General features: G+C 34.7%; 1 protein-coding gene across 1 annotated transcript in view; it reads left to right on the top strand.

Moving 5' to 3' along the window:
- Positions 1-2222: 2222 nt before the first annotated feature.
- LOC149564901 (transferases/nucleotidyltransferase) overlaps positions 2223-16350 on the top strand; it is a 57971-nt gene continuing 43843 nt past the window's right edge. Inside the window, exons 1-3 of the mRNA XM_089818440.1 lie at positions 2223-2533; positions 2677-2772; positions 3395-3472. Coding sequence (XP_089674566.1) covers positions 2456-2533; positions 2677-2772; positions 3395-3472 — 252 coding nt within the window. The 5' untranslated portion in view covers positions 2223-2455. The remainder of the gene's footprint in view (positions 2534-2676; positions 2773-3394; positions 3473-16350) is intronic.

Raw genomic sequence — 16350 nt, 5'->3', positions numbered from 1 at the left:
TATTGAATAAAGGCTGCAATAAATTTTTGTATTCATTTTTCACAAGTCATAAGACTTAGGGGGAGAGATCAAAATTTTGTATTGATATGACAAAGAATAAATATGACAAAGTATTTTTCCCACTAATATCAAGGGGGAAAATTGTTGGTATCTCTAACTGCTGTTGTCTATTAGTGTTAATCACTTAGTCATTACAAGGCATAGTCAAACAGTCATCACTGTGACCGAGCTACTCTACATAGGCCAAGTCATGTACATAAGATATTATGTACCCAGTAATTCTATAGAAACTGAGTAAAGTACGGTCACAAAGCAATTTTCTATATGGACCAAGCTCATTCATCGACCGAACAAGTCATCAAAGACCGAGTGAAATTCAAAGCATATAAGTATAGAGTGATATAGTATATGGCAATCACAATATTTGCTGAGCATCAGAAAGGTAATAAAGGTTGAAAAACAACAATGTCAAGCATCAACAATAGTAGAGGTCGAGCAATACAAAGGTTACACAAAAGTCAAAAATGGAACAGAGTTTTAGGCAAAATGAATATCAAGTCAACTTGGAAGGATTATTTAAGTTTTGAAGAGGTTGTTATAGAACATTTAATACTTGTTTCAAAGTTGTTACAAAACATTTACATGACATGGATCACATATCCCCATGTGTTTGTTCAATGATCAAGATGAAGAGGCAAAACATGGAACCATCTCGAAGAGTCTTCATAAAACCTTTATCTAGGGATGATCTTAACCTAGATCATGTGTGTGTGAGAGCTGAGAAAGTGGTCGTGAGTGTACATGTGAAGATCATAGAGAAGATCAAAAGTCATTCAAGGGTCTTGCTTATCATCTGGCAGAACAACTGACCTATTCATAAGCAGTGAATGTGAAAGTGAAAGACAAGAGTTATTAGATCAGAGGAGAGGAATAGTTAGTAAGGAGAAGACTCAAAATCAGCTTACAGAGCAAACCGAGAGTCAAGTACTGTGTCAGTTTTAACAAATTTGAATTAGGGTAAATCTCTTAATAAGGTGGTCTTAACAGATATTTGTAAATCTCCTAACAGAGTCCTTACTTAGTTGTAAGTGTCAAATCCTCTAACAAGGTGAAACCTAATAGTTTCTTAAGTCTTTAACATGATAGACTCCTCATTATGGTCAAGCATTGTAATCTTAACTGGTTAACTTTATTATTGTAGTAGTGAAGATTTGTGGGTGTCATCCCCACCCCAATTTTACCTTCACCTTGGAGGGTTTCTGGGTAACAAATACTGTGTTATGTGATATTACTTTCATGCATGTGATTAATTTGATTTACATGTTACAAAAAAGTTTACATTTATAGGTTTGCATGCATAGTTTATTATTGGATGTGGAGGAATTGGTAGAAAAGTAGAAATTGTTTTAGATCCTGATTCACCCCCCTCTCAGTATCTTGTTTACTCCATAAAATCAACATTGTCATCATTTGTTCTAGACTTTTCCTACCTATTAATTTCTACTTGGTTTGTTGTTGGTTTGGTATCTTTCGTTTTGTTTGGTTGTCATGAGACGCTTTTTTCCAATTCCCCTTTCCGTCCCTCTAGTTTTGATGGTGAAAGAACTTGCAAGTTGTCGAATTTGTTTGCAATCAGGATGGTGGAATTAATTATGTACTTGATTTTTGCGAAATGCGTTTCTTTTGCATTCAGGTGCAAATTTTATAACAGAGCCATTTTTGTAAAACAATCAATGTCTACATATTGATCACACATGACAAATATTTTATATTTTATAAAATTGTTAATTAGTTCAATTATCAAAATTGTCACATCTAAAGTTGTCTATCGACTATTTCCTTGCACCTCCTATGACACAAGTGCTAGTATATTTTCTTATCAAATAAAAATAAATGATTTTCTTACTTAAGATAAAACATAACATGTTCTAATAGATTATGCTTCTAAAATTTAGACAAAACACAACATACATAACCATTGCACCTTCTTCCTATATTTTCTTATGAAATAAAGATAATGATTTTCCTACTTATACACTAGATAAAACACACTGCATGTTCAAATAGATTAGAAACACACCTTACATGACCATTGCACCTCCTTGCTCAACTGTAAATTTATTAAAAAGAAAATAAAATGAAAGCCGATGAAACCTGTATGGGACAGCCTCGTCCTTTGCCCTGAATACTTTTAAGATCTCTAAATTGATTAAATATTCTTCGAGATTTAATCGTACCAAATTGTGGAGTAATTTTTTCCCCCGGCTAATGAATTTGGTCTTCCTTTGCCCCGATTGAATCCGTTGCCGAAGAAAAATTTATGTACAGACCTGTCACGACATTTAATTTCCAAGGGCATCAAGTTGATTGTATGGATCGTTTGAATTATTGAAACTTTAGACTCAGTACTGTGGTGGGGCTTCAATCTGTTTCCTAAACAACAGAGTTGATTACAATGGGTCCAGCTATGAATTTTCAGGTAGTAATATTAGCAGGTGGTACGTCAAAAAAGCTCTTCCCTCTTGTCTCGAAGGTCAGTGCTGCAAACCCTAGCTTCAAAATCCCGATGCAAGATTACTCAGAACCCTAGCAATAATTATGTAACATAAACCCTAGTTTGTACCTTTAAACCCTAACATTGATTAATATATAAAAAACCGGAGTGTGTGCTTGCAGGATGTTCCCAAACCTTTACTGCCAGTGGCAAATCGACCCGTGCTGTCATATGTTCTAGAGCTTTTGGAGGCCAGCAATCTCAAGGATCTCATTGTGGTTAGTTAAAATTAATTTTATTTGTTTTTTGAATTCTCAAAACTTCCTTGTGGTGAAACCTTGTATATGTAAATAGGAAATGCTCCAACATTGTCTAGGATGAGTTTGTACCATATTCTTAATATTTGCGAAATTCGTCATGCTGGAACATAACTAATAAGATTATCCGTAATTTAGTAAAATCACTGCTGGAATCATGTGATATTTTATGCCGTTGGGCAACTTTGATCCCTTGTTATGCGCGTTGAGCGTTTTCCGTTACGGTTGCTCTGCGATATCTTTGGATGTTGGGTACTTCTGTTTTATTAAATACTCCTTTTAAAGTAACTTTTGGCTCAGTCGTCACCTTTTGTGCTAGTGTTGTATCTCCTGTCATATTCATGTGCTACTTGGACCCAGCTCAATTCCAACATTTTATTATGTCTCCTGGGTTTTGAATTTAGACGTCTATTTTGGAAGTCCCAATTCTTGTATCACTTGAGCTCATACCATTTGACACAACCGATGTGACTGGATGTTGTTTATTCAATTCTCGCTATACACCATTTCTTTTTTCCCAAAAGCCCTCTGAAGTTTTGATATCATGTGGTGGGTAACACATTCATATTTTATGTTGATGAAGGTGGTGGCAGGTCAAGATGCAGCAGTCCGAGTTGGTGGCTGGATTTCTGAAGCCTATCATGATCGCCTTCATGTTGAGGTTAGTGAAAGCCTTAAATTGATTTTTTTTAGATATGTAATTTATAACTTGCTTCATTGATTGGTATATAGTAAATGCTCAAAAAAATTACCATCTTATTTTATGCACTGGGCAATGGGCAACAAAGTTTACAAAAGAGTTCAGCGTCATAGCCATGCCTGATAGATACAACTCTATTAAATTTGGTTCGGAACTAGCATTTGTCATTATTTGGATGAACGTTACTGCACTAACAGAGGGTGTTTTCCCAGTGTGGCCTGAACCTTGCTTGTCATCATTGCAATCGCCCTACCAGAGCACTACATCATGACCTGCAGGAATTTATTTTGACATGTTAATTATCGTGATAGATCATTTCTAGGTTGTTATTTTACCCTAAATTAAGAATTGATAGTTATACCCTTGAACCGGGTTTTAACTACAACTGCAGTTTAATAGCTCCGAACTTAATTAAGAAAAATAAATTGGAATTTGTATTTTTAAGGATAATATACAAGAAGAATTGGAAATGTCTGTCTTGAATGTGGATTTTGTTTCAGCTGTACCTACATTTGTCAACTAGATAAGAAAAAGCTAGCTTATTTAATTTTCTAGTATGACATGGAATTAGTCTTCAAATACAGAAATGATGCATAATTTTAACACGAGTATATGCAAATGGATTTCTTCATAATTTTTCCCACTAGGACACAGGTTGGTAAGCGATAGAGGTGGGCAGAGAAATCCTCCGGTCATGCCACAAACAATGAATAGAGATATAGTTTCATAAATTTAGATACATCCCAAATACATATGGGGTACTTAATGAGACCTTAGGCGTCCTCATCCACAAGCTACTGCCATTAGCTTTATAGTACAATATTTCTAATCATTAATTACAATATTTATAATACATTATCTCCTACTTATCAATAAATTTCAATGTTATGACTTGCCTTCCTCATCATACATAAGGAATCAAATTGAAGAAATATCACTTCCCTTATTACATACAATATCTGGTACAAATACATATGTGAACCACTTCAGCATGAGGAATACTTCTATGCAAAGTAAATCGTCATTCCTTCCATAATCCTTCTGATCCTTTCTGAATTTCTGGGAAATCGGTGATTACCTTTATATCACCAAAGAACATTTTCCAAACATCTTGACTATCTGTGAGCGTACTTTATAATACAATTTTATGTATGTATGTATGTATGTTAGTATCAAGAGAATACCATATACAATACTACAAATCTTTCTCAAATATGAAAAGGTTCCCTGTCATTAAATAATAACTTGCTCCTCATAATTTTCTGTTATAGACAGATACTAACTTTACCTTCATCAGTTTGTAAAAGGAAACAAAGTAAGTGATTAGTAACTTGACCTTCATAATTGTTTCTGTGTAATAAATTTTTGGTGAATTTCCAGCATGTAACATTGCCGATTCGTAAAGTGTCCTCTTCAGTTTTTCTTCCCTTCCTGTGAATTAGTGATTTGTTGCCACTTTGCATCTATCATATATCCTTAGTATCTTGAGTTTTGCGCAACAATGATTATGGCTAAATCACAGTTTCTTCAATTCTGTTATGTTTAGTAACTTGCGAAGTGGTGAACTTTATGGGACCCATCTTATAATTATGCTGTGATCACAGATTTGCAAGACCATGTAAATACCGAGATATGACTCTTTGCAAATTAGTGAGACATTTATTACAGTCATTTTCAAACCCGGGTTTGCTGAAGTGGCAATATAAAATGGCACGTTTGCATTAAATCTTCCATGTGTCAAATGGGGCCATGAGTACTCTTTGTTGCTACTAATTTTCAAGACCCTGCGAAATGGTGATGTACTCATCCCTTTCTCTATTTTGCCACAAAACATGTTTCATTTGTAACTTGTTTTAGCAAAAGGGTGACAAATTGCTATTTCACACTGTTAAGTTCTAAACCAGAATAGCAAAATCAGAGAGCAGATAATGTATACAAAGCATAAGAGTAAATAGACACAGAGATTTACCTTAGGAAAACCCTCCTATTTGAGGGAAAAGCCCAGCCACACCCGAAAAGTGGTTCCTTTATTTAATGATAAAAACAATACAATGATCTCAAGCATATGATTGAGAACTCTTATCAACTAATCAATAAATACTTTTTCACAGTTCAAATACACTAACTCTGCAATATACAACACGTATATTGATTTCAATGACTAACAGATACTACTCACAGTGAAATTATTTTGATAGCATAAAATTGTTTATCCTCGAACCATATATCAAATGGTTCTATATGCTCTCTATCACAGACACTTACAGAAAATAAGATACATTCTTCAGATACGGGACTCACTAACTCTGCATCACTAAAGTCCCCTCCAAATCAAAACTTGGCAAGAATTCAAATTATGACAATTACGATCTTTCTGTGTCATAAGAAACTTAAGCATAAAGGAAATAACGAGTCCCACATACGAACTGAACAGATCAGCTGCTACTCATCACTTCATATAATATCTTTTTTGCAAGAAGTACTGCCCAAGTACTTCCATTAACTGCAAATAGGCTGCCACATGTACAACAAATCGTTTTCCCAAGATACGACGCTCAATTAAGGCGTACAGGTACAGGTCAAAAGACAATCACAACTTTAAAAATCCACATGTCTTTCTGAGCAATTAATTATACCTTTTTATTTACATTTTTCCCCACGTAACCTTTTCATTCCATAATTACTAGAAATAAATGATAGTGACACTTATTCTACCCTACCTAATGACACATCAGTTAATCATGAAAAAGATAAATGAAAACTAATTGATATTATTAATGCATACCTTCTAATAATTATATTTGTCAAATGTGCATTCACTTTTTGCATTCATTTATTGCATCGATCAATCAAGATCAAACAGAAGACTGCATAAAGTTGTGCTTGACTGGTGTGTGCAACTCATTAGGAGCTACACTGTAAAATCTGGAGTCGTTTCTTTTTCCTATGCCATGTTTACTGCGAAGAGTCCAGAACTGCTAGGACTGATTTCCAAAATTGATAAAAAGTAAGCCACCGTTGCTGGTTTTCAACTTGTTTTTGGTAGTGAGCTGCCATTTCTGATTTTCAGTCCACCCCTAGGGTTGATCGCCATTTCTGGTTTTCAATCAGCCCCCTATTTTTTTCCTTTTTGGGAAGCAAACCACGATCTCTGGTTTTCAGTTTACCTTCTTCATTCCTTCTCCTGTTTAGATTATGCAGAGCTGTTCACCATGGAAGAAACATCCTCCATAGTAAAATGCTCAATTGTATAGTATAGTTCTGCAATGAACTCCCTGGATTCTGGTTTATGGTATAATTTCAACCTATGTCCATTAACCAGCATTGTCTTCTTTTCTCCATCAATTGGTATTAGTTGAACTGCACCGTGCTGAAACACCTGATCAATCTCATACGGTCCCAACCAATGAGCATGAAATTTTCCCATAGACTCTTGAAACCTTGAAACCATGGTGTAGTGCCTAATCCCTTGGTTGGAATTTTTGTTCTGTATGTTTTTATCATGTCATGATTTCCTTTTCTGTTGGATTATTGCTGTATTTAGTAGAGCGTCTGATCTCATTTCTGTTACAAGATTCAAGAATTGATAGATTAACGGATTTCCAGATGATTGATTGATTAACAGAGGAACAGATGTGTTCTTTATAAAGAATTACAAGGATGTTGTTTCTAAAAGAAACAACGTAGACTGAAGACAAAATTAGAAACAAAACTGAAGACAGGATAGGAAACATTCCTATCTGGATTGAAGAGAAAAGAGACAGGATAGGAAACATTCTTATCTAGACTGAAAGACAGACTACAGACAAGTAGTTGACCATTATAGAAAGTATTTAACTAAGGAGATAATATCTTAATAAAGATATTAAAAATATTATCTTAATACCCTCCCTTAATGGTCAACGTACGGATGTCAGAACATTCTGGGATAACTGAGACCCTTCCTAGATCTACAAAATACTGAAACCAAGAAGCTTTGCTAGAAGAGTGTTATGACTCAAAACAGATTGCCATTACAAAACTTCATTTGTGGAAAAAACGGTGAAACCCATAATCTCATGCAACCTTGCGTATATAGACAACATGAAATGATTTTTAAGGAGAAAATCAACAAACCCAGAATCTATGTCGGGAGGCACCGAATCTATGTACCAGGCAGAATATTTCACATGATCTGTAGGTATGCTAGCCATAAAAGCATGGTAGATAGATTCTTCCTTCTTTGAGTGTTGGGCAGCATTGGCTTGCTTCTTAATTGAGTCTGACTTCTAATGTTGCTGATACAGATGCTCATAATATGTGAATATCTCAAATGGCACAAACTTCGAGGTGAGAAAATGAAAAACCTAGAAAAATCGGAGTACTCAGAAGAGAGCATGAAAAACCCAGAAATAATATGTTTTCGGAATGTGGATTTGCTGGCTCGAAAATTGAGGCGCACAAATCGAGGCACCTAGAAAAATTTGACGCAACCCATTTGAGATCTCGAAAAACCCACCAAGAATCTGTAATCAGAAAAAAATCCAGAGCCCAAAAATTAGGGTTTCAAAAAAAAAGGCCCTGGCTGAAAAAAGCTTAAAAAAACACAGATTTCTTGATAATAATGGCGGATTTGTTAAATAAAACGCTGTTGGCTTCCACCAATGAAGTCGTTTTTGGATTGTGAAGTAAAAAACGACACTGTTTGTGCAAGAAAGACACCATAAACTACTCTTTAGAAAAGACTATGCCCAGATTTTCAAGAAATTTCGAAAGAAAACAGACCCAAAGAATTTCAAAAATTTTAGTCATGAAATTATAAGAGTTTTCAAAAAATTCCTTATAATGGCTCTGATACCATGTTACAAGATTCAAGAATTGGCAGATTAATGGATTTCCGGATGATTGATTGATTAACAGAGGAACAAATGTGTTTCTTATAAAGAATTACAAGGACGTTGTTTCTAAAAGGAACAACGTAGACTGAAGACGAAATTAGAAACAATACTGAAGATTGGATAGGAAACATTCCTATCTGGACTGAAGACAAAAGAGACAAGATAGGAAACATTCCTATCTAGACTGAAAGATGGACTACAAACAATTAGTTGACCATTATAGAAAGTATTTAACTAAGGAGATAATATTTTAATAAAGTTATTAAAGATATTATCTTAATAATTTCATCCAATCTATTCAAATGTTGTATTTTGGTCTTAAAGATGAGATAGCCAATGAAGAACGACTTCCACAAATGAGAGCACAAGGAAAGAATTGTTATATTCATCAAAAATGAAGATTATAATATGAGTAAAACAATGCATAAGGATGTGCTTTATAAAAAGCAAGAGCATCCCTAATCTAAAGTGAGCTTAAAGAAACTAAAATTAGCTCAACTAAGTGAAGCTAAGATTAAAAAAAACATGCAGCCTGAATATAGAATGCAATAACAATACACACACACACACATGTTTATGTGTATCTATCTATCTATCTATCTATATGATATGCACACCTAATGCTGTCCATAAAATATGGCCTCCAGATTGCTGTCATCAAAATGCATGCCTCTGTCCCCATCCCCAAAATGTTGTGGAACACATTAATTTTTTTATCGAAGGATATAGAGAAATATTTCTTGCATCTGTCATTTCCTAAAGTCTTTCAAGCATTGAATCGATTTCTTCATAAATTGCTCCTAAAGACGGCTGTCTGGATTTGCAAATTTGAACACCTTACCCATGAGCTTCATAAAGTCTACTATAAATTTAACATTAGCCCAAAACTGGTCGTCAAGGACCATATCTCCCACCTCAACTACAAAATTTGATGTAAATTGTCTCCAAGCCGCCTGTTGAGTTTTAGAGGATTGCTTGCAAATGTATTTGCATTGCCTATGATGTATGTACTTTTCAAAGGCAATGATCTCTTGCATTTATATGGAGAATAATCTGAGAAAAGACATGTCCCATGGAGGGACATGTCTATTCATTATTAATTTGATTAACATAATGACATGTATAATTGTGTGTGTGTGTGTACATATATACATCTCATATATATACATATCTTCACTAGTTGTTATTTGATTGAAGCTACAAAACATCAACACTCCCTCTTAGCGAGGGAGGATATATACATGATATGATATTACCTTAGCATAATATCAAGAATGACAAGTTTTAAGGATATCTTTGATCAGAAGATATCCACTATTTAGATATCATCTCATGATATCAAGAGTAATGGCCTCCTGAATGTCAAGTCGCATAACATTCACCAAGTACTCCAATAGTTATAAGGTAACGAACTCCTAAAATATGCGTCCCCTGATATTCACCAAATACCTACAACATATCTATAAAACCAACTCATATACTGTCAATGCAATTACATCTATCACTTATTTGTTGATTTACAAGATATAATCTATCATAATCTGCTTAGATATCATAAGATGTCCATCACAATAGAAGGCCATGGTTTGTTTAAGGAACTTAATCCACCATGCAAGATATAATCTATTATGATCTGTTTTAGACATCATAAAATGTCTATCACAATAGAAGGCTATGGTCTTTTTAAGGAACTTAATCCACTATGCAAGTTATAATCTATTATGATATGTTTCAGACATCAAAAAAAGTCCAACACAATAGAAGATTAAGTTATTGAAAGATTGTCAACTTTCAATAACTTCTACAGATACAAGTGATAATCATTTGGAAGTCGTCATTTTGTTATGATGTACACAAAGGGTAGGCCTATTAAAAACATGCAATCACACACATGGATTTTCAATCGCCCTCTGAATATCAATCTTCTGAGCTCTTATCCAATGTTGCCTTTGATGAAGTGTTCGACTCCGTCTGAATTTGATATCAATCATCCTTTTCCTGTAAGGACATCCTTGGAGAGAAAGGAAAGTTCAAGGCAAATAGCTCTTATAGTACGTATAGAAATACAAATAAGAGGTCGACCGCAAAAATAATAAGGACAATACTGAAGATATAATAACAAAAAATACTTTTCTCGTTTTTTTCAAACAAACAGTCAAAAACATCCTTTTTCATAATGTTCCTCGATCTCTATAACCTTTTTCATATAGAGAAAGTCTTCTTTAGCGAGAATGCTAATGAAGTTCTTTAGGTGCCATAAGTCTCAAGAAACACATCTCAGAAGTGATATCCTTAATGATAACACATATGATATACTTATCTCATTATATATATGTTTATATTTTTGAGGCTTCTTAAATATTTTATTAGCTGACATCACTATGCTTTCGGTGTATGAGTGATTTGTCCATTTATGTCTCAAGCAATATATAATATAATTATTAACAACTTATATTAGCTTCCTGCCAAAACCGGGGTCGAGGCAATAAAAGAGCCCCATAGATCAGGAATATATAGTCCAGACAAAAGGAATTCTAGGGCTAGGAATCCACGACCCCCAGCCAATGAAATTTCCAATGCTAAATTGCTCTGCTTGGGCGGTTTCATTTAGTACAGGATAGCCAGGCCATTTCACACGCCTAAGATGTATCTGCACCAGCCCTACTATTCTCAAACTCAATAAACAAGGTAACCACATAATTGTCTGTGGAATTCCACTGCAATCAATTGGCGGGATCAATCAAATTCCCAAGAGCAGATTGCATAACAACAATGAGAGAAAGAAGGTTGCCATGTTCTTCCCATATAAGTGGTAAGACTTCCTTGGACAGGGACTAAATCATAAGCTGCTGTGATTATGGAGGCATGTATGATAATGCCGCTATTTGGTTGCAAACTGTCCCTCCTTGGTCAATCAGGACGAGAATGTTGATTTTCTGAATGACGGCGGCGGAGTTGCCTAAGATGAAATGGATGGTGCCTTAGATGTAGCATTCTCTGACAAATTTTGCAGTTGCTACATGTACGGAGGGTGGAGAAGCAATCATGTGATTAAAGAATGAATGGCCTATGTTCATTTGCTGGAATTCAAATTAATGTTGACCATGTCGGGATGCAATTGAATTACTTCATTTATTCATGCCCAGAAATATATAACCTCTTATAAGTAAATTACAAATATTTCCACAGACTATAGGGTACACTCAGATATTTTATCTGCAGTATTTTCTGAGGCCCGACTACAAAGGACTCACTCTAGTGCCTTTTGGTGACTTTTCTACTGGTTTGATTCTATATGCTGACTCCATATTTTCCATTGTAGGTGCAAATCTTCCTACCATGTCTTTGGTTGCTTTCTTACATTCATAGTTTGGCTCTGATACCATGTTGAGTTTTAGAGGATCACTGCAAATGTATTTGCACTACCTACGTTGTATATACTTTCCAAAGGCAACTATCTATTGCATTTATATGGAGAATAAGCCGAGAAGAGACATGTCCCATGATGGGACATGTTTATTCATTATTATATGATTAACATAATGACATTTATAACTATTTGTGTGTGTATATATATACACATAATATCTCTTAAATCATTTTATAATAATAATATTTGTATATATATATATATAACTTCACTATTAGTTAACCGACTGAAGCTACAGAACATCAACACTGCCCATGCATCACTAACTGTTGTGGAACATAAAGCTCCTTTGATTTCAAATAAGAATTCAAACTATGTATCTGGAGGTTTGAGAAGTGCTACCTTAGTAGACTTTTGTCAAATGGCCTGTGAGCTGTGATGGTATCTGTAGTTTTCAGTCCTCTTCAATGAGATTAAAGATCCGCTAGAACTTGCCAATATCTTAAGTGCGGTATGAAACAAATGTGCACAACATGGTGTCGAAAATATGTCCGTACTTTTTTTTGCCTCAACATCCCTATTGTTTTACAAACAAGGGCAACATCTATAACAGCTTAGATTGTGTGATGGCTGCACTTCCTCGTGTTGCCACATGGCTGGTTCAGAAGGAACTTTGCATTATTTTCTTGCCTGGAAAAAACAAGGCCCTTCATTTCATGTTACCATGATATTAAGTAGTGTAAGATTTCTAGCATTTGTTCAGGGATCCACAATCATATTGCATTCTTTTGCCGACCTCACTCTTTTTCATTGGTGCAGTTTGTTGCTTTAATTATTTTGTTATTGAGTAGTGTACTCTTTTCATACTTAGGTGGTTTAGATGTAGTGGGTCCATTATTTAATGCTCAAAACATCTCCCTATTGAAAGTGAGTGAGCAACATTAAACATTATCCCATTATCATAAAAGAAATGTACAATCGATGCATCAATTGCTTCTTGACCTTGCACATCAAATATTCTTCCAATGGGCTTTGACCTACCAATGTGTAGTCTTTTGTGACAACATTGTAATGCTACATCTTTTGTTGTCACTTGAACATTTCTATAAGGCACATCCACTTCCAATTGTGTAGGTTGATTATGAGTTGTAATACTTCTCCATCATTGAGGCACAAGAATTCAAGGTTGACACTTTCCCATCAACTCTATTTTGATCCCTAACAATCTCATATCGTTCTACCTTGTTTAGACAATGATTAACACCTTTTCCATGAAGGAAATGAGCCCTTATCTCATTGAAGTACCTTACCATGATTCATAAATCTAACGTGATAATGGCTGTTCCACTTGACCCCCTCAGCCCTGGAACATGATCACAGTACTTCCACATTGGTTACAATTCTTGTTTTATCACAGAAGACAGTTGAAATGAAGAAAAATATTAATGTAGAAACAATGGTAGTTGGACATTAAATTTCACTGTTTTTTAAAAGTGTAAATTTAATAACATTTTAGTTTTATTGATTCCGATGATTGATATTCATATACAGAGATTGATTTGCCTTGTTAAATGAGGCTCTAAAACATTAAAATGCATTTAAGAGTTTAAATTAGAAAGACATGAGAATTCATCGAAGCGTGAAACTATGTTCCTGAATGAAGGGGTTGTGCTTGGTTAAGCATTAAGGAGTAGTTTTAACTAAAATTGGAGCATACCATTATGAAATGAACATGTTTTGAGGTTCACAAAAGTTTTTAGTATGGTGTATGAACACAACCCATAAAAGGCAGACATGTTTTACAAAGTCAAAGTTTCCTATCACATTGATATGTGTATACTACAGGGAAGGTGGGTACACGTTTTAGAGGAATGCAAGTCTATTCATTGCCACCCGACCTTAAATAGCACAATTTTTCGAAAATCCTAGATCAAGTTTATCAAACCCACATAGGTCAACTTGCCTGCTAGTTGCACAAAGAAATCTTGAAATATTATCTTGCGTCTGCTCCTGTATGGCATCGAAACTTGTCCAAACTGGTGATTCGATGAGTAAACTTAAAACTGCATTTGGTCTTGTGGCATGATAATTGTAAATGCAAATCACATTGGTGGTATTGCTGTGTTGTAGGGTTTTTGATTCTTTTTTTCTTTTTCCATTTTACAGAACATAACAAAAATATATTTTGTATTTATTAATTGGAAAATTAAGAAAATGTGGGTAGGACATATCTATTCATTTTTTAAACCAAAATACATAGAAATGTAATAAGCTAAAAAATAAAACACAAAAGAACAGAAGACACAATCACTTATCTTGGTAAATCATCCACTTGAGGGTGAAAAATGCAGCCCCACAAAAATAGGTCCTTTACTGCATGCATATTTGTAAATTTTCTGCAAATTCTGAACAACCAAACTGATATAATGCCTTCATGTCTTGCTGAAGATGGTCTTTAAATATATCAGACTTGTATATTAAGTGTTGCTTGGAGTATGATAATTATTCTGAATTATGTTTTTATCCTTGCTATAAATTGCAGAAGGCTGCAATGCTAAAGGAGCAGACTTATTGTTACTTGTGTGTCCTTTATCCACATTCTTACCCCTTTATTTATATGGCACCCAGGAGGCATGTCCTTAGAAAGGACATGACTCTTTCCAGGTCAGCCCTCTATATAAACTCACAATTATCTTGCCAAGATCGGCATCTCAAGGATTAACAATTAGTTAGTAAATATACTAACTATAACTATGCAAATAGAACATTATTAAATGTTCCCAAGGAAGACTCCGATTAAGTTTAATAATATAAAGTATTGAGAGGCCAATCCATATAAGGATATTCATGCTTTACTAGATTTGTACGATCTGCAGTTCAGATCAGTTATGATATCAGAGTTACAAAACTAACACTTCCTCGTAACTTGATAATCATACTGAGAGATAACATATTTAGCATCATCAATTAAGATGAATAAGCATAGATTGATACTCTATATCTATCTGAATCTGCTAAGCATGTGGTATCATTGAACACATGATACTATGTCATATTACTATACCTGTGATATGACTTATCACTTATACTTGTGATAATAGTATTGCATGGAATGCAATATCCAAGTTGTGACTCATAGGTACTGGCAGGCCTATATCACAATATGTTCCTAAGTTAAGATCTACTAGTCCACAAGATAAAATCTAGAGAATGATTAAATTCTTCCTTTATCCAAGTTGTGATTCATAGGCATTGAAATGTCTACATCACAATGTGATCTTGAACTCATTCAGATCTGACAGTAGTTCTCTATTGTTCAGTACATTATCTTAGAGATCGTCATCTCTCATAATGTCTTCTATACAAGTGTTCATTATCTCAGAGATCGTCACGTTTTAGATAATGAATACAAATGGTGAAGCCCATAACAATCAATAGCCTGACAATTTGAACACACAATTATTTTATTAATAATTTAAAGAATACAAATGTATTATAATTCAACCATACCAAGTCTTTTTCTGAAGTGCTCTATCTTCACTCGAGAGAGAGGTTTGCTAAGAATATCTGCTGTTTGATCTACAATGCAAATGTATCCTAACTTGACAGTTTTCCTGTCTACCATGTCTCTTACATAATGGTAAGGAATTTCATTATGCTTGGACCTGTCATGAAAAACTAGATTCACAGAAAGCTTGATGGAACTCTCACTATCACAGTGAATAATAGTGGCATTCATTGGTTGACCAAATAATCCCACAAGTAACTTTCTAAGCCAAACTGCTTTCCGAGAGGCCATTGCTACTGCAATGTATTGAGCTTCTGTGGAACTCTGTGCTACTGATGTGTGCTTTTTGCATATCCATGATATCATCGCTAAGCCTAAACTGAAACAACATCCTAAAGTGCCTTTCCTCTCAGTAACACTTCCAACCCAATCTGAGGCCGTGAACCCATGTAAGTCCAAGTTAACTTTCTCATACTTGAGCCCAAGGTTAAGAGTGCCTTGTTAGTATCTCAGAATGTGTTTGACTGCAACTAGGTGAATCTCTTTTGGCTCACACATAAACTGACTTAAGGCATTAACAACATTGGAAATATCAGGTCTTGTATTTACCAAGTATATAAGAGACTCAATCATCTGTCTATAAAGAGTAGAATCTATGGAGGGTGATTCTGCTGCTGTTTCCTAAAGTTTGTGTAGATTAGTCTCCATAGGAGAAGACATAGGTCTGCAGTTGTACCTTCCAAATCTCTTCAAAATGTCTAATGTATACTTTCCTTGATTAAGTATGGTGCTGTTAGAGTTTTGCCATACTTCCAATGCTAGGAAGTAATGAAGGAGTCCTAAATCCTTCATTTCTTGCATTGATCTATAAGATGATCATCACCTGTTATTAGTAAATCATCAACATATAGTATCACAATTATCATACCATCTCTATCCTTTTTATAATAGAGATTTGGATTTGCTTCATCCTTGGAGAATCCTAAATTGGTGAGATACATATCAATTCTTTCATGTCGTGCCCTTGGAGCCTGTTTAAACCTATAGAGAGCTTTTTTGAGCCTACAAACAAAGACTTTAGGTT

This window comes from Cupressus sempervirens, chromosome 3 (genome assembly GCF_028749045.1).
Source record: "Cupressus sempervirens isolate cs-2001-9-10 chromosome 3, ASM2874904v1, whole genome shotgun sequence".
Lineage (NCBI taxonomy): Eukaryota > Viridiplantae > Streptophyta > Pinopsida > Cupressales > Cupressaceae > Cupressus > Cupressus sempervirens.
Note: the sequence above shows the minus strand (reverse complement) of the source record. Positions and strands in the feature narration are given on the sequence as shown.